This window comes from Rhodnius prolixus, unplaced genomic scaffold (assembly GCF_049639745.1).
Source record: "Rhodnius prolixus isolate KJV_2025 unplaced genomic scaffold, Rpr scaffold_33, whole genome shotgun sequence".
Classification (NCBI taxonomy): domain Eukaryota; kingdom Metazoa; phylum Arthropoda; class Insecta; order Hemiptera; family Reduviidae; genus Rhodnius; species Rhodnius prolixus.
In genome coordinates this window covers 214187-233767 of record NW_027411608.1, presented here as the reverse complement: position 1 = coordinate 233767, position 19581 = coordinate 214187, and the positions used below count along the sequence as shown (strand labels likewise).

Genomic DNA, 19581 nt, shown 5'->3' with positions numbered 1-19581 from the left:
AAGATTTTTTTTTAAAAATTACTACGAAAGCCATAACTGCTGTTGCATTCTCAACTTCAAATTAATTTGGATAATAATAAGCTAACTTAGAGTTCTGTTGTCTTTAGCCCAATTACATACACTAAATTTTTCTCATTTAAAATTAAATTATAAACAGTTCATGTTACTATTGAATGAAACTTAAGACTTCTATGAATGAACGCTACAAAAATGAAATAACATCACGAAGGCCCACGTAATTGTACAATACATAAAACTATTGTGAGGTGATACTTAAAGGCAAGAATTTTAACATATGTTCAAATAGCTCTTAGATAGCCTGGAGCTTTGGAAACCGTATCTTTAGGCGCACAAGCCAGTTTAAATATCATCTTTAGGCACATAAGCCAGTTTAAATGTCAGTCAAGCAGTGGACAGGATAAGGCCTTCATTATAACAGTATATTTGTTAAAAAATTCGGTATTTACAATGGGTTGAGGAAAAACCTTCTTAAGGCAGCCAGACTATACAGTGAATATTCACATCTGACCATGAAAAACGGGCACAGAGGAGCTAGGAAAAGTTCAGGAAAGCCGTTCTAATGCTTTTCCATGATCCAACGGGCCAGCAGTTAAGATGATTTGGATAAAGCAGAAGAATGTTGTAAGCGTGCTTCCCATAAAGTTTCTGGAAGATAAGTAGAGAGAGAGTGTATGTGTGTGTGTGTGTTTAATCAAGAGGGACCTCCTAAAAGATGGAAGAATAATGCGGAGGACGCTATGAAAAGAATGGGTGTTAGAGCAAGAAGGCTCCACAGTACTTCTTAGGCAAAGCCCTTATGATTTCAAATGCGGCCTTACCCAGTTTCGCCAAATTTGCGCTGGCTGTGGTGAGTCCCCAATGAGACTGTGCGGCACTTTGTAGTAGTGTGCCCCCGTTTATTCTGAAAACTAGATTTCTCGTCTTCGGGAGAGGTTAAATGTCTCCCTACCCGAAGATTGTAGCCTAATCTTTCTAGGTTTATTCAGTGCACTGGGCGATTGAGTCGCCATGCTCCCTAGTGTCCTGTTACTACTTTTTTAGTTTATTATATTAGCATCTTGCAACTTTTAGCCGTATTTGTTTTTAAAGCCCCGGTATCTCTTATGAGATGACGAGTGGGCGGGGAACAATGGGAACCATTTTGGATTGCCTACGTTCCTTCCCCTTTTTGGTGGAACCGCCCTTTTAATACAATCTACAAAGCCCTTATGTCAAAATTTAATGGAGAAGACCCAGAGAAGACATCTTATAAGATCTTAGTGCCATGGGTTAAGAAATCTGTCCACAACCTTTTTTGATGGTATATTTTTCCTGCTCAAAGGAAAACAGCTGTAAACTGATAACAGTCCTTATTGTTTAGCACTACTTTAACCTCAAGTCAGGGTTTTTTTATATTGAGCACTTTAAATTAAAGTTTTAAAGAATCCTTTTAGGGTTGCCCTTTAACCGAAACACTTCTTTTTTAAATAGAGGAAGTCTTTGTTCACAAAACAACTTTAGTCATTGATGCTTAACGTTTTGGTTAATCTCTAAATCCCAAGAAGACCCAGATGAAGGGTACCACCAATGGATTAGCCAAAAGTTTGAGCACTTATATGCAAGTTTTTTTTTTTAATGGCTATTGCAGAACAATAATTTTAAGGCCTAACATTTGATTTCTTAAAAAATATATTACCAAGATTTAATTTAAAGCATTAATTTTATCCACCCATTTTTTGATTGCCAATACTTACCTTAACAGCGCTGATGGTATATTGTTTTTCCTGCTCAAAGGGAAAACAGCTGTTTACTGATACAGTCCTTGTTGTACAGTACTACTTTAACCCCAAGACGAGGGTTTTTATATTGAGCACTTTAAATAAATAAAAATAAAACAAAAACACAAAACAAGATCATCATAAAACCATTTTGTTTTTTAAAAATGTCTTTAAAAAATTATAAACAGAAATAGGAACCTTAATTAAAATGAAACACAAAACAAAAATTGTAAAAAAAATTAAAAAGAAGAAAAATAAATCGATAAAGTGCTTGGACAGAGGAAAAATAGTACATTGCTCTTAGATATCGATTATAAAATAAGAGGTGAAAGTTCAATAAGCGAATATAGTTTCAAAACAAAAGCAAAAAATATTTGTGAATGACAGGATCAGCATAAATTGATAATTGCTCATGCTAAAACAAAAATAAAAATATATGGTGTTCACCATCTAAACTACTTTTTAACTACAATTTTCGATGTTTCTCTTAAAGACTCAGAAAAGTTATATTTCCAATTTTGGGAATTTTCATAATTCCATTGTTCTGGAAATTTTTTTTCAAAAATAAAAATTTTTGAATTTTTGAACAGTGAGGGGGCAAAAAAAGTGACGTAAAGAAAAACAAAAAAACCTTTTTCGGACTTTTCGGAAAAATACGAAATCAAAAACTTGGATGTCTACCATACTTTTTCCTTAATTAAGAAAACATTGCATTTATGGCCATTAAAAGAATTAATAATACAGCTACACTATTTTTTTTTTTTTTAGTTAATAGTAATTATAAAATGATTAATTTTAATAAAATAGAACAAAAACATAATGCTACCTGATGACAACAATACGCAGGCAGAATACAAGGCTAGCTCTGTCTCTGTTAATTTCAGTTCTGCTACACCTCGTGACACTTCAAAAGCCAGTGTTACTAATTTCACTTCTGAAGTGTCGGTAGTATAGAAGGCATCCTGAGGCAGCATGGTATCACCATAGAGTACACATCCAGAACTCAGGTCAATGTAGCGTGACATTCTTAGTATCGCTAATTCAAAACTTCCTGAAATTTTTCATTTTTTTGAAATCAATTATTCATTTATTTTTATCATTACATAATTATAAAAAAAATAAATAGCTGGTCAAGTATAATGCATATAGTGAATTCAACAAAAATTTGAACAATAGGTAGTGCTACATTATTGTTCTTTTGTGCCTGCTGTTATATTCAAATTTGTAAATTAAGAACAAAAATAACAGCAACAACGATAAAGACAGCGTTTAACAGAACTGCTGCCACACCCTCTCATTGTTTATTAACGAACACTGAAAACAAGCAATGAAAAGAAACTCATTCAGTGCTTGAGATATTGTTCAGTCTTCCATTTCTTACTCAGAGCACTAACTTCACTTAATCTTACTCAGAGCACTTACTTCACTTAATCTTACTCAGAGCACTTACTTCACTTAATCTTACTCAGAGCATTTACTTCACTTAATCTTACTCAGAGCACTTACTTCACTTAATCTTACTCAGAGCACTTACTTCACTTAATCTTACTCAGAGCACTTACTTCACTTAATCTTACTCAGAGCACTTACTTCACTTAATCTTACTCAGAGCACTTACTTCACTTAATCTTACTCAGAGCACTTACTTCATTTAATCTTACTCAGAGCACTAACTTCACTTAATCTTACTCAGAGCACTTACTTCACTTAATCTTACTCAGAGCACTTACTTCACTTAATCTTACTCAGAGCACTTACTTCACTTAATCTTACTCAGAGCACTTACTTCACTTAATCTTACTCAGAGCACTTACTTCACTTAATCTTACTCAGAGCACTTACTTCACTTAATCTTACTCAGAGCACTTACTTCACTTAATCTTATTCAGAGCACTTACTTCACTTAATCTTACTCAGAGCACTTACTTCACTTAATCTTACTCAGAGCACTTACTTCACTTAATCTTACTCAGAGCATTTACTTCACTTAATCTTACTCAGAGCACTTACTTCACTTAATCTTACTCAGAGCACTTACTTCACTTAATCTTACTCAGAGCACTTACTTCACTTAATCTTACTCAGAGCACTTACTTCACTTAATCTTACTCAGAGCACTTACTTCACTTAATCTTACTAAGAGCACTTACTTCACTTAATCTTACTCAGAGCACTTACTTCACTTAATCTTACTCAGAGCACTTACTTCACCTTATCTTACTCAGAGCACTTACTTCACTTAATCTTACTCAGAGCACTTACTTCATTGAATCTTACTCAGAGCACTTACTTCACTTAATCTTACTCAGAGCACTTACTTCATTTAATCTTACTCAGAGCACTTACTTCACTTAATCTTACTCAGATTATACTAAAATAATTTCCATACTGAAGATTTCTAATTCCTCGTAGGGAAGGGATTAGCTATGAGGTTAGCATACTGGACTCCCACGCAGAGGTCCCGGGTTCGAATCCAGCAGCTGACCCTTAGATTTTCTCTTCCTAGGAGCTTCTTAAAGCTCACTGTCCGGTGATGGACAGTGTTGTCTGTAAAGAGAGAACACTGTCCGGAGGCCGGCAGTGCACTGGAAAAAGCTCCGGGCGCTAATAACCTCAGCTGTTGATGCGTAAAAAAAAAAAAAAAAAATTCCTCGTGTAAAACAGTGTTATATATTTTGGCCGAAATTTAAGTTTGAACTTTAATCTGATCAGGATCATCTGGATTAAGGGTTACGCCAGGATTGGCGGCAATGAAGTGGTGGATGCCTTGGCAAAAGACGCTATTTTTTTTTTTTAATGATTTAAGGCGCGTCAACATCTAAGGTTATTGGCGCCCGGAGCTTTTTTCAGTGCACTGCCGGCCTCCGGGAAGTGTTCTCTCGTTACATACAACACTGTCCATCACCGGGACACAGTGAGCTGTAAGAAGCTCCTAGGAAGAGAAAATCTAAGGGTTAGCAGCTGGATTCGAACCCGGGGTCCTCCGCGTGGGAATCCAATACGCTAACCGCATATCTAATCCCTTCTCTTTTTATTATTATTATCATATTATTAATCACTCTTGTGAATGTTTCATAGAGCGATGGACCATTTTTTTTTTTTTAGCCAATTCAATTAATTTGTTGAATCACAGTTGGCCAGACAGCAGCAATAAGAGAAATGACGGCTAAAATTGTGGGTGCCACTGTTTACTTATTTAACTCCCACAAAATCTATACTGTGTAATTGCATTTAATATTTTATAATTTGAAATTTAAAAAAAAAGTTTATTCACGTACTTAATAGTTTTTTAAAAAAATAACTTCACGTAATTCGTTCATCTAAATCAATCAATCTCATCACGTACCTGCTTTCAACAGCACAATCTGATCATCTTGAGAAAGTTTCATAAAACCAGGGACCATTTTAGCAAATTCAATTATTTGCTGAATCACAGTTGTCAATTTTTGTGCACATTCCAGCCAAAGTTCTTCATGCGCCTGAACGGAAAAAAAGAACAACAAAAAAAAAACACGTTAATATTCATTCTTTACGAAAAGAAAATAGTTTTCAACTGGCTAAGTGATGATTCTTACCATATTTTTATAGAAAATAAGTTTAGATATATCTTGTGTTTTCCGGAACATATTGTGTATATGTTCTGTTGTATACAGACATGTCCGCGCATGCGCATCAGCAATCGTTTTGGACAGGAGTTCTGATATTTGGGCGGGATCTGGTGAAAACAAAGAAATAAAAAATGAATCTGAACAAAATATTAAACTTCTTACATAATTTTTCTTCGCTACGACAAAATAAAGAATTTATTTGTACTTTATTTTTTTTACATTTTGAAAAAGTTTATTTACTATTTAAATTTTTTTAAAGAAATATATATAATAGGAGGTTTCAGGCTGTGGTGCCTATATATCCTCTCCACAACATACTAACATTTACATTGGTCGATATAAGTCGAACTTAATACTACAATATTTGTACTTTATAACTATAATCGTTTAGTGTTTTAATTAGAAAATAGCAAAAAGCAGATCAGATAAGCGAAGCCATGCTTTTTAGTGAGCTTTTACAAATTATCCTAGCACATGAAGGACAGTTAAGTGCCGCTTACAGCTGATGGATGATGGTTAGTGTTTACAATTTTTGTTTTTAAACATCTGTTCAAAGCATGGCCTTGAAAACTAAATACAAAACCTGCAACCTGAACACTTTAGCGTGGCCCTCCCTTAAATTTTTCTCATTGGCCAACATAAATTGGTCTACAAAGTATAAATTTTTTTTTTTATGTTAAGTAGATTTGCCTTTTTAGGTAAGGTAAAACAAAAAATCGCAACGTAACAGTTGCATACACCAAAATTCTGGGTACGTTGATTGTGTGAATATGAAGACTTCATAAATATACCCTTCAAGTTCTTCAGTGTGGGTAGGTTAGGATTACCCATAGAGACACTCTAAAAAAAAAAACATTAAAAACAGGTAGGACCTCTTATACCCACACTTAATATGATGATAGTACTTGGTAAGTAGATGAAACCATAAACTCTTCTAATACTCTAACTAAACCCATTGTTACCTCTTTTTTTGGGCTACAACGGATTCACCACGCATAACCATCTCTTGCAGACATTCTCTACTGCTTATCAATGGATAAGCTTCCAGAATGTCCGTATAAGGCTAACTAACTGAACATATCTCCTCTATTTCTCACAGTTCGTCCTCATACACTTAGACATCTTGCGTCTTTATTAGATGAAAATCCTTCTTAGACGTTTATTTTTCAATATTTCTGATCTCCACAATTATGGAACTCATTCAGTGAATTTATCATCATACAGAAAATGTTTTATTTTACGTATCTAACCATTTTTCACAAACAATCAATAAAAACAAAATTGACCCCAATACTGTAAAGTCCCCCTACAAAGTACAGCAGCGAACTTCTAAATCCAAGGCACATTTCAAATCCAGCAATTCTACAGAGGAGAACAAAATATCTAGAATTAGATACGGGAAATCTAAATCTAGATTGTGAAGATGCAGCCTCACAAACCACCACCAAAATATCTAGAATTAGATACGGGAAATCTAAATCTAGATTGTGAAGATGCAGCCTCACAAACCACCACCAAAATATCTAGAATTAGATACGGGAAATCTAAATCTAGATTGTGAAGATGCAGCCTCACAAACCACCACCAAAATATCTAGAATTAGGTACGGGAAATCTAAATCTAGATTGTGAAGATGCAGCCTCACAAACCACCACCAAAATATCTAGAATTAGATACGGGAAATCTAAATCTAGATTGTGAAGATGCAGCCTCACAAACCACCACCAAAATGACCATATTAGAATTAAGTTTTTCTAACTAAAAATTTCTACTTACATATATTTTGGAAGCTGGCATTTTCAGAAAAATTAAATTAATTGTAAAAGATAAAAGTATTCAATATTATTTAACACTACCTATATGAGAGGTTGTGTAAGTATGTGTGTTAGATTCGGAGTCCTTACTGGACGGTTGGTCGGAAGTCTGTCTGGAGGTAGTCGAATCGACTACGAAAGTATTGACGACTCCATCTCCAGCCAATGGTTCTGCTTCCAGTTTGATGGCCAGCCTCTGTGACTGACCCCCACTTTCCACTACTTTACCACTTGCACCGCCTCCGCCACCACCTCCAAATTAATCACAGACATAGCCCAACAAAAAATCGTGTTTTTTTTTTGTTTTTGTTTCCAACACCTCCAAAGAAGTTAATTATTTATAGCTGAATAAAATCTACATCGACATATTGACTGTTATTTATTTATTTTTTGTAATCAAATAATTTTTTTTTTTTTACAAAAAGGAATAGTTCATTTTGAAGGAAGCGTGAGCTGATTGGGTACTTCTTCATGTCCAAGACTCACCCTCCATTTCCTTCATAATGGTTGGTTCAAGAAGATAGTCTAATAATCAGGGATGTCAGCGATGCTTGCTTCCTAAATATGGCCCTGATGGGGCTTGACATTCCCTGCTTTGGGCAAAGTAATACAGCCCAACAGTAGCGAAGATCTTCTGACCAATCCGAGAAAGACAATGAGAACAGAGGAGATGTAGTAAAAACCGAGAACCACCTCGTAAAGATGGGGTGGCTTGAACCTGGTCCTGTTGGAGTTACGAGCTTTTTGGTCCATCATCCCCACTTCTGAGCCTGAGCTAACCTTCTCACTTTATAGTAACCTTCTATTCCTTTTTAAGAACTATTCCTTTTCAACTAACCCGACCTAAATCAGTCAACAAGTCGATGAGGTAAGTAAAGCCTTTATTAAATGTGGATTTTACATTACTATTTAAAAATATAAATTTGTTATTCTACCCAAAATTAAAAATAATAATAATAAGAAGAAGAATAATAAAAATAATAATAAGAAGAAGAAGAATAAAAATAATAATAAGAAGAAGAAGAATAAAAATAATAATAAGAAGAAGAATAATAAAAATAATAATAAGAAGAAGAAGAATAAAAATAATAATAAGAAGAAGAATAATAAAAATAATTTTTTTTTTTTTTTTTTTTGATGGAGGGGGAAAAATGCATAATGCATCGTCGTGGGAAAATCCCACGGTATGTGGGACCCTCACCCACTAAAAAACCCACCTCCCCAAGAGGCATTGAAACCCACCCTGGAACCACTTACGCATTACTTCAGGGTGGTGCCTCACAGTAGCCCATATGAGCTCCCACCGGCCTTTATTCAACTCTCCGGAACGACCGGAGCAGACAGAAATCCAGCTCCTGCTTCTTTCTTATCAAGACTGCCTTCACAAAGGTCGCCACCCGGTCCCAGCAGTCTGTGTGAGAGAGCATAATCCCCACTACGGTCTCGGGCGTAATTCTTCCGATCTCCTGTTCCAATCTCTCCCTCTCCGGCACCCATCTTTCACACATAAAGAATGTGTGATGGGCGTCATCGAGGTCAGAGTCTCCGAAGATGCATGACGGGTCTCCCACTTTCCCCATCCTATACAGGTACGAGTTGAAGTACCCATGCCCCGTAAGAAACTGGGTGAGGTAGTAGTCGACCTCGCCATGCTCTCTTCCGGCCCACACAGAAGGGTTGCCAATTAGCCGTGCAGTCCATCTGCCTCGGGTGTCCGTCCGCCACCTCTCATTCCAGGACCGAATTGAGTGTTCCCTGGCCACTAACTTCGCCTCCGATGTTCCAAGGACTTCCCTTAGATCGTAAGCCATTTTACGATCTTGGGCCATCAAATCAATAGGGATCACTCCAGCCACCACTAGTGCCACAGGCTCCGATACCGTCCGATAGGAACAGGCGATCCTTAATGCTCCTCTTCTTTGGACCGAAGCCATCTGCTTCCGGTACTTTTCCTTTCTAAGAGCGTCGGCCCAAACTTCACACCCATATAGAAGTATGGCGTTCGTTACCGACATCAGAAGTCGCCGTTTACTAGACGTCGGTCCCCCAACGTTTGACATAAGCCCACTCAGTGCCGATGTCACCTTCGCGGCTTTCTCCGAAGAGTGCCTGATCTGCTCCCAAAACGAGAGTTTAGTATCCAGGCGAATCCCCAGATACTTGACCGCGTTGCTGGCGACAATCGTCTCTTTAGCTACACAAACATGTATTCTCGTGGGAATATGTCGTCTTGTGAGTAGGACTATTTCCGTCTTTTCTGTTGCTAAACTGAGACCATGGTCCTCCAACCAAGAGGTCGCGCGCCTCATCACTTGGTTCAGCCTAATCTGAGCCTCTTCAGTATCGCGTGCAACGATAACGGCAGCGATGTCATCAGCATATCCTACCACGAAAGAACTTTCCGGCATCTCCATACGCAGGATACCATCGTAAGAAACGTTCCACAGATCCGGCCCCAAGATAGACCCCTGAGCAGCTCCTCCCGTGATCTCTTTGCTACGCAGCCCGTCTGCAGTTTCATACTTCAGCTGCCTGTCCGAAAGGTAGCTCTGTACCATGCGGAGAAGGTAGGGCGGTATTCTAAAAACTGTCTCCAGGGCTCTCAATATATCTGACCACTTCGCTGAATTAAACGCGTTTCGGACATCTAATGTGGCCAGTAACACTATTCTTCTGGAGTAGTGGTTTCCCTGCTGTGCCAGATGGAAAGTTCTCACCACTTCTTGTACAGCCCCAATGGTAGACCGACCTCGTCTGAAGCCGTACTGTCTTTCAGACAGATCACCAGCCTCTTGGATTGCCGCAGACAACCGTGGCTTAAGAAGACGTTCTAACAGTTTCCCCGCTGTATCCAGCATGCACAGAGGTCTGTAAGCTGATGGGGAATTCGGAACGCCCTTCCCTTTGCTAATTAAAACCAGCCGCTGTATTTTCCATATTTTTGGAAAGATTCCAGCTTCAAGACAGCGGTTGTACATGTTCAACAACAACTGAGGACATGATCGGGTAATTACTTTTAGTACCTCCGAGGGAATACCATCAGGCCCCGGGGCCTTCTTGTTCTGGAGAGAACCAGCTGCCTGATTCAATTCTTCTTCCGTGAACAGCGGCACATCCTCCGATGGGGGAGAATACTGCTCTCGGCTTCTCAGCGGATGGGTCGGGAAAAGTGTAGACACTATTTTGCCCATCTCCCTCGCGTCCATCTTGGGTGTTGGCGACTGGGATCCTAGTTTGCGCATCACAATCTTGTATCCCAATCCCCACGGGTCCTTATCTACATCCCGTTTCAGGTCTTCCCATTTGAGCTGCTTGCTCCTGAAAATGGCATTCTTGAGTGCTCGTCTTGCCTGACTAAACTGGGAGTGTTCCATCTCTACGTCCCTATTCCGTCTCCTAGCTCTTGTGACAATACGTCTTAAGCGCAGACACTTCCTTCTAAGCTCAGCGATCTCTTCCGTCCACCAATATACTGCAGTCTTCCTTCTTCTGAGTTTTGCTCTTCGCGGCATAGAGTCATCACACGCTTGTCGTACAAGACACATTGTAGTATTAACAATGTCCTCGGGAGAGCCGCTCTCCGACAGAACTGCATCCTTACCTCTATTGATGGCCAACTCAAGGATATCCTCATCCAACTTGGATACATTCCATCCGGTTAGCTTCACACCATTACCTGTAGGTCTGCTCTGGTTACGTTGAAGGTTGAAGGTGATATACTGGTGATCACTACCCGTGAAGTCTTCAATCACTCTCCAGTTTCCTATAAACCGCGCCAATGATTCCGTTACCAAAGTGATATCCGGTATCGTCCCAGTGTTTCCAGGCCGCCTGAATGTCGCCTTATTTCCGACGTTAGCCACCGTGAGACCAAGCCTAGCCGCCATTTCCAATACATGTCTCCCTCTAGCGTCTGTTGTAGGCATACCCCACTCCACTGCCTTGGCGTTAAAATCTCCAGCCACTACAATTGCCCGTCCCAAGTCTCGAACTGTGTCTTCCAGTCTGTCGACTTTCTCCCGAAAATCGTGAATGCTCACATTCGGGGTGAAGTAACAGCTCACATAAAAAATGTCCGCACATTTCACCCAAACGTAACCTTGTCCAGCGCCGTGATCTACTACAAAAGCTTCACCTCTCCCAGTTGGTACCCAAATAGCCGCTGTTCCTAGTTCATCCGAAAACCACTGACCATCTGCGGAATCATGGTGTTGTTCACTAATAAATAGTATGTCTACCTCTTTTTCACGTTGAATCTGGTGAAGAAGATTCTGCGCTGTGACACTCCTGTGTAAGTTCCCCTGTAATATTATTGTCATGCAGACCGACTTTTTGCATGCTCTAGAGCTTTCCTAAATACCTCACATTTTCCTGTACCAGGCACGTGATCCGAATTAGTAAGCTCTTTTTCCGTACACAACATACATTTCAGAACTCCTTTACAATCCTTGGCCTTATGACCTTTTTGTCCGCATCGAAAGCAATGTTCCCGTCTATCTGGCCCCTTGCAGTTACTTGAGCGATGTCCGTATCCCAGACAACGATAACACCTGTCTACTACAGTTTTGCGCCGCATGCGGCAATTTACCCATCCGATCTTGATTCGCGATGTTTCTAGAAGCATAGAAACAGCTTTCTCATTCATCTTGGCAAAAGCCAATCTCTGCCCCCGATTATTGGATTCAGTCAGGTTTACTTCAACTTCACCAGCCTCATGCTTACATTCCCTCTCTATGGCCGCTATGACATCTTCTACGACAGTCATACTATCCAGGTCCCTGATCTCAATAGTCGCTCGTGGAGTCAGCTTCTTAACAGTTCCTGCATCCCCTAAAACTGTGTTAATTTTCTCCATTAACGCTTCTTGAGCCCCACTCTGCTGCCCAAGCTCAATCAGAACGTCACCTTTTTGAGTACGTCGCAAAGATTGCACTGATGTACCGACCTCTTCTGGATTAATATTTTCGCGAATCTTTTTAAGAACTCCCGCGAAAGTCTCTTCTTCACCCGGTTTTATTAATATTGCGTCTGGTCGCCTTCTTACTTTGGGCTTTCTGTTTCTTTTTTCCCGCTTCTTTGGACTATTTTCCTTCTTCTTGGCTCTTGACCTCTGCGTCTCCCAAGGTCCCGCGACTTCCTCAGATGTTTGTTCGCTACCCGCATCCACATTTCTTTTCTCTTCCTCCTGACTGATGCTCGGTGCTGAAGTCGACGCCTCGGTCACTGTCGCCGTTTGTGTCTGCGGTTGCAACTTCATTTCTAAAGCCACCCTCTTTTTTAGCAGGCTGTCCAGGATATCCACGGATTCGTCCAACTTCAATAATCCTTTTTTCACATCCATACTGACATTCTTTTGGACCTTCACAGCATCCTTCATCTTTTTTAGGACTGCCTTGATTTTTTCCAATTCCTGCTCCTCTAATTTACTAATTTCTAAGTGTCCTTCCAAGACACCCGTCTTCTCCTTCCCTCTACTCGTATTTGTTTTAATAGATTGATTTACCATAAATTGTTTGCCAGCGCATCGTACACAAGGGGGCGGGCCAAAATAGCTGGGAGCGGGTGTACCCTCGGATAATTTTAATCCTACCCCAGTTCCCTGAGGCCCAGCCTTCGCTTAACCAATCCCGAGATCCTGACGGATTGGAACTCGCCCGGAGCAATGACAGCCTTTAACATCCGTCATCCAGTGTGTACTCCCCGATCACGGCCCGAAGGGGCTGGTCCCTGATCCCAACTGCAAGAGAGGTCCAGCAGAGACCACTCACATCCTTCCCCCTCTAAACAGGAGGGACCAATCATATAATAGTTGGGAAGTAGTAAGGAAAAAATAGGATAAGGGTGAGGAAGATGGAATAAGGATAAAATGTAAGGGAAGGATAAAGGATGATGGTCAACGGACAGTTGTCCCTTTAGTCGACTCTTACGACAAGCGGTAAATACTGTGGCCCTATTCTACCCCCGGAACCACAGAGGGGAATAATAAAAATAATAATAAGTAGAAGAATAATAAAAATAATAATAATAAGAAGAATAATAATAATAATAATAAGAAGAAGAATAATAAAAATAATAATAAGAAGAAGAATAATAAAAATAATAAGAAGAAGAATAATAAAAATAATAATAAGAAGAAGAATAATAAAAATAATAATAAGAAGAAGAATAATAAAAATAATAATAAGAAGAAGAATAATAATAATAATAAGAAGAAGAAGAATAATAAAAATAATAATAAGAAGAAGAATAATAAAAATAATAATAAGAAGAAGAATAATAAAAATAATAATAATAAGAAGAAGAAGAATAATAATAATAAGAAGAAGAATAATAAAAATAATAATAAGAAGAAGAATAATAAAAATAATAATAAGAAGAAGAATAATAAAAATAATAATAAGAAGAAGAAGAATAATAATAATAATAAGAAGAAGAATAATAAAAATAATAATAAGAAGAAGAATAATAAAAATAATAAGAAGAAGAATAATAAAAATAATAATAAGAAGAAGAATAATAAAAATAATAATAAGAAGAAGAAGAATAATAATAATAAGAAGAAGAAGAATAATAATACCAGCTGCTGACCCTTAGATTTTCTCTTCCTAGGAGCTTCATTCAGCTCACTGTCCGCTGATGGACAGTGTTGTCTGTAATGAGAGAACACTGTCCAGAGGCCGGCAGTGCACTGAAAAAAGCTCCGGGCGCCAATAACCTTAGATGTTGACGCGCCTTAAATCATTAAAAATAATAATTATAATAATAATAATAATGGAAAATCCACTTATATTGATTTTTAGTAGACAAATATGGCATTAAATACCAGCCACATGCAATATAATAAATATTATAGTATTTCTATATAATGTGTTTATTAAAAAGCAACCAAGTTAACATAATAATAATAATTATTAATTTTTGTAATCAGAATGATAAAATATAAAAACTATTATGAAATGCAACTCAGAATTTGGGAAAAAGTGACGAAAAATAAATGACGCATCGAGAGAAAAAAAAACCATCAACTTCCTGCGTAATTCATTAAGTTTAACCAAAAATGGGTTCATTTTTTGTTTGCTTCCGGCAAGAATATTGAAAATGGGAACAGTGCCTCCATAGAAATCCTTTTTAATTGAAATTTATGGGAAAAATTAGTCAGAAATTTTTAATTTAAGTAATGAGCATGGGGAATGTTGAAACATTCATCCTTGAAACTATTGAAGGTTCCTTTTAAAAGAGATTAAGTGGGTAGATTTTGCTTTTAGGTACCATTTCAGGATAAAATACGGGCACCCGTCAATCGGGAGGCGCTATCCTACTGGAATGGACTGGATTGTCCCTTTTTATTTATTTAGATTAACTCCAAAATGGCTTCTTGTAACTCTTATTAGAATAATTGGTTTTAGAACAATCCGTTTTAGAGTATTTCTAGGTAGAGATTAGGTTAAAGTGTCATTCAAAAGTTTCAGTGTCTCGCTGAAAAGTGCCAGCATGAAGGAAAAGATGTGTTTATATGGCTTTGAAAAACTGTATATAGTCAAAAAAGAAATGAAAACTTTGTTTCTAAATTAGAAGAAAATTCATTAGATTGGAAATTGCAGTGAGAGGAAGTCCTGTGAGTGTCCCACAACAGACTGTTAAGTCCCCAAAAAAACTGGAAGAAAACATTATGCTCCCTAAATTCCCCAAAATAAGGAATACATTCTAAACACAAAATAAAAAATAATTACCTGTATTGACTACATTGCCCATCAGGCTATTGTCGGATACATGATCAATACTCGGCCTTGGATCGTACGCAGTAGTGGTACTGTCGACAAAATCGGCCGAGATGTCATATTGCATTGTAGCGGCTGCAGTCACCTGGCCACTGTAATTGTAGGTGTACGAGCCGACTTCATTGCCGTACGTGTACCTTGAGGTCAAAGGTGACCAGAGAACAGAAACAAAGTGCACAATCATAAAAATGGCTAGATCAATGATTTTTGGGCATTTTTTTAAACAAATCAGGTGAATAAAAGGAGCTTCAAAAAAGTATCAAAAAGTAATTAAAGGTATTTTTTGCCATAGAAAAACATAGGAAATGAACAATAATCTGAATATTACCATTTTCTGGGCAGTGAACTGAACAGGGAAACAATAGAAACATCATTTTTAAAAAAAATCCAGGCTGAAAATATTACTCATTGGGTGCTTCAGCACTAGTCCAGGCTCCATGAATTTCAGCAAGGAATGGTTAATACTTTAAATGTACGCAATTTTATCTACTGGAAATTCTCCAGCTAATACATGGAAAATTTACCAAGATTATTGAGGATTTCACTCTTGTCTCATTAGTTTTTATCTTCAATTTCTTTTGCTGTTGTTATTTGCAGTTTACAGGTAAAGTACAACTAATTTTTCACAAATTATATGTAAATATCTTACCACAAGTAAATAAATTTTTAGGTGAAAGAGTCGAAAATACATTAATCAATTAAAAACAACTAGAAATTAAAGTAAATGCTAGAAATATATTAAAATTACTTCCTTTTTTTTACAGTTAGAAAAGAAATTGTGCCGAAGGGTGACCTTTAAAATGTTTTTAATATTTTATGCAGAATAATTATTGGTTTAGAATTAATATATAATTAACCTCCTAAGAAAAAGTGACTACTACTACTTAAAAACAACGTCATAAATAATAAATATCTTTTTTAAGAAACGAAAATATACAAAAAGAAAACTATTTCACAAGTCTTAAAAAAATAGTTTTGATTAATAATCATTGCTTTGCAATAAAATTTTTGTCAGACAAAATAGTACTGCTTTAGTGTGCCAATTTTTCAACAGGTCGCGCGTGTGTAGTAATTTCTGAAGGTCTTTACACTGATTTCGACTCTAAAAAAAAAATCGATTTGAGACTTTATCGATGAAAGTACAGTACTCATTTATAAGGAGATTCCACATTCGATCTGGACAAGGAAATTGATCTTTGGCACATACATATAGGTGTGAATAAAGTGAAACTTTCACAATTACTGATGTTAACGTAAATGGTAAATTATTTCAATGGAGAGAGTAAAAAACGGATTAAACGAAATTATGGGTAATAATGCTTAAGGGTACGTTTACAACGGAGCTGTGAGTATAGATGATAACAGAGATGATAACTGGATAGAGTAAAATATAATCGCTGATTAGTGTGCACAACGGAGCTGTGATACATGCAACATGTCGAGTAGTGAAGAAGAGTTTTTATGTTCACCAGCAACGAAATGGTATATTTTAAAAAAAAAAGATGTAGAAAATATCATGTACATCCCTCAAATAAAAAAACGAAGTACTTTGGGCGAATTTCACTATTTATATAAGGAACTTAGAAATTATCCGGATCGTTTTTTTGAATATGTGAGGATGGGTCCACCCACATTCGACTATATTTTAGAAAAAATAAGGTCAAAATTAAGAAAACGTAGGAAAAATTGTCATGGAAATCCTATAACTATAGAAGAAAAACTAGTGATAACTCTGAGGTAAGGTTATATTGAGGAAAAACAAATAAATACACATAAAAATAAATGTAAGCACGATTTAAAAAACAAAATATTGTTTAAAAGTAAATAATAAAATAATAACCAAAAATAATGAGTAAAGAGAGCACTAATTAATTTTTCTACCTCCATTTTGAAGCTCCGATACTGGAGTTCAGCTAGCAGAAAAATGAAAAATTCAATTCTATCATCTATGCTCGTTTATAGCAGCGCGTATGAGTCACTAGTCGAAGCTTCGTTGTGCACGCTCACGTAAGAATGTACTAGGTTATTCTATAAGCGCTGATGCATCACTGCTATCATCTCCGCTATCATCTATGCTCACAGCTCCGTTGTGAAGGTACCCTAAGTCACCATGATTAGAAGCAAAGCACTGCTAGAACAAGTGACAACAGCCATGATGTTTCAAGAAGGGGTACCTAAACTGGACTGAAGATCTCATTGATTAAATGATGTACATAAACAGCCTTGGATAAATTGAAGTAGTCTTACCGACAATCTTCGACCCATCAAGAATGGGATTTCTCACTAAAGCTTATGTTTTAGATATTTTTACCCAGAAGACGATGAATGTAACCTTCTACATGTTTGGCAGAAGCGAAGGAAAAACCCACTTGAAGACTGTTGGCACAAGCACCGTTTTTGTCTATAAGCTGTTCTCGTATAAGCAAAACTTCGTTCCAATAGCAATTAAAAGAACGACACCTCTCTTAAACTCATTTGTCGGAAGCTACCCCAGTTTCAGAAAAGGTATTAGTTGGATATTTCCACAATATCTACCAATTGATGCACAGAAAGGTATTGATCAAAAAGATGCGTGATATCTTTGAAGAACGTACCAGGCTAAATGCTTGCAGACGATTTTTTTTTTCCGAATCAAAAACGTTTAACTGAACATTTTATTCAAATTAAAACCTTCACTTTTTTTGTTTTTGTTTACCACAAAGCGATCGTATAAAATGAATTTTACAATTTTTGGTACTGGAAGTGAAAAATTTTACCCGGTGTAATGAAGCTGATCCGTGGAGGATGGTGTCTGCGAATGGTCGAACACTGAACTGTCTGGAGTCTGTTCAACTTGGGCTCGCAGCTGGGCTCGATGGTATCTAACTTCATCTTCGACCTTTTCTCGTTGTTTCTTCGACATCCGGCCAAATTTCACAGCTGTGAACACACAATAAAAGTAATTATAATAATAAATAAGACAAGGTATTTTTTGCCGTTGTTACAATCACGAACTTACGATTGTTGCCATTACTGGCAATAGTAGGTAATCTTACTGCTAACTGGTTGCCTACAATTAGAACTAAAAAATAAATTTATCAATAACTATTAAGTAAGTTATCCATTAGGTTTCAGAATTTTGTTTGATTTCAAGAGGACATTTTCACACATAAAAAACTCAACGAAACATGAGGTTGATCGCCACATTGTTAGGCCTAAAGTTTGAAAAATTTTGAAAGTATACTATCTTATAATCGAAAATTTTCTTTATTATTACTGAATTGAAAAACGTCCTGTATCAAATTTAATTGAATAATAAATACATTATTTTACAATTGCAGAATTAACATTCTATAATTATAATTTCCATTTATTTTTTTCTCGATACTGTTTAGATCTAATTTTTCGACAGTATGAGTTTGGAATAGGTAGGTTTCAATGGTTCTAAGATGTTAATTTAATAAAATACTGCAAATCTGAAGCAACCAGCAAAACATAGAAGAGGTAATTTCCTTGTTTAATGTTGGAAAACACTTAAACGTCTAACCGAGTAAAAAACATTGAAAATAATAACACCAACAATGTGCATCTTTTGAAGCTTGTTAGTAGTTTACTGATCATTTATTTATTTTTCTTTTAGATTTGGAAGTAAGTGTTGTTGCTTGAACAGTATTTCATGTACTCCTCATAACCAGAAATCATGGATGTAAAAATAATGGTGAAACAGTTACTCTGTCCTACACTTTAATATGAAGTAGAAAGTTCATTTCAGTGTTGAAACTTGGTACAGCGACTTCTAAATGGTGAATTAATGCCGATAGGGAAGCTCTCTTTTAGAGTATCTGAATCCATTTTTCTGGTTACTCACTCGGAGTATCCACCTTTATCTTCAAGGTTGGACGCTTCAAATATTCTGTTACAGCTAACGAATACCAGCGGTACTGCAATCGAACCAGGCTTCAAGTGAAAACACTGCGACACTTGAGTCATCAAAGCCACGAGTTTCCCGTGTGCTTTAACTTGAAAGCCTGTACAAGCTCAAGTTAAAAAATCAACAAAGGTATTGAGCACTACATCTAAGGTAAGGCTTTGTCACGAGTAAGCCTGACAACGTAGACCAATACAGCTAGGTGTAATGATTGGGTTCAGAAGGTTTTAAACCCATCTACTTTATTGTTGTTATCTGTGGTTTAACCTTACTTGAACTGTTTGAAACGTACTTTTGAGCGTCCATTTAATGTTTAATCGATAAAAAATGGCATCGATTTCAGAAGGATTCATAATTATAGGCAAAAAATTCAAAATAATAAGGCATTTCATAGAGAAACATAAGTGTTCAGTTAGTATTTGATTTAAAATGATTTCATTAGAAATTAAAACAATAATTAGTTCTAATTAAAATATAAATTTAAAAAATGAATTCAATTTGTGACATCCTCAAAAATGAAAATTATTATTAAACCGTTACGATGACAGTGCTGCAGTAAATATTAAATACAACAAGACATATATACCTAAGTTGGTAGACGTGTGGATATAGTTGGTCATGGAGTTTTAAAGAAGTGGGCGATCAGCTGATTGTAGTAGTATTGAAGAAGGCAGTAGCGGAGAGAAACATAGCGGA

General features: G+C 36.9%; 1 protein-coding gene across 9 annotated transcripts in view; it reads right to left on the bottom strand.

Annotated features, from left to right (window-relative positions):
- Positions 1–19581, bottom strand: part of Hr3 (nuclear hormone receptor 3 ROR-beta) — a 234490-nt gene that overhangs the window by 20785 nt on the left and 194124 nt on the right. For 8 of the 9 annotated variants that reach the window (XM_074130059.1, XM_074130063.1, XM_074130064.1 and 5 more), the window contains 6 exons: positions 17735–17897; positions 14931–15115; positions 7243–7452; positions 5354–5493; positions 5125–5257; positions 2605–2829 (listed from right to left, as the gene is read on the bottom strand). In XM_074130059.1, the coding sequence (XP_073986160.1) occupies positions 2605–2829; positions 5125–5257; positions 5354–5493; positions 7243–7452; positions 14931–15115; positions 17735–17897 (1056 nt within the window). The remainder of the gene's footprint in view (positions 1–2604; positions 2830–5124; positions 5258–5353; positions 5494–7242; positions 7453–14930; positions 15116–17734; positions 17898–19581) is intronic. The other variant, XM_074130066.1, reaches the window with a different exon arrangement.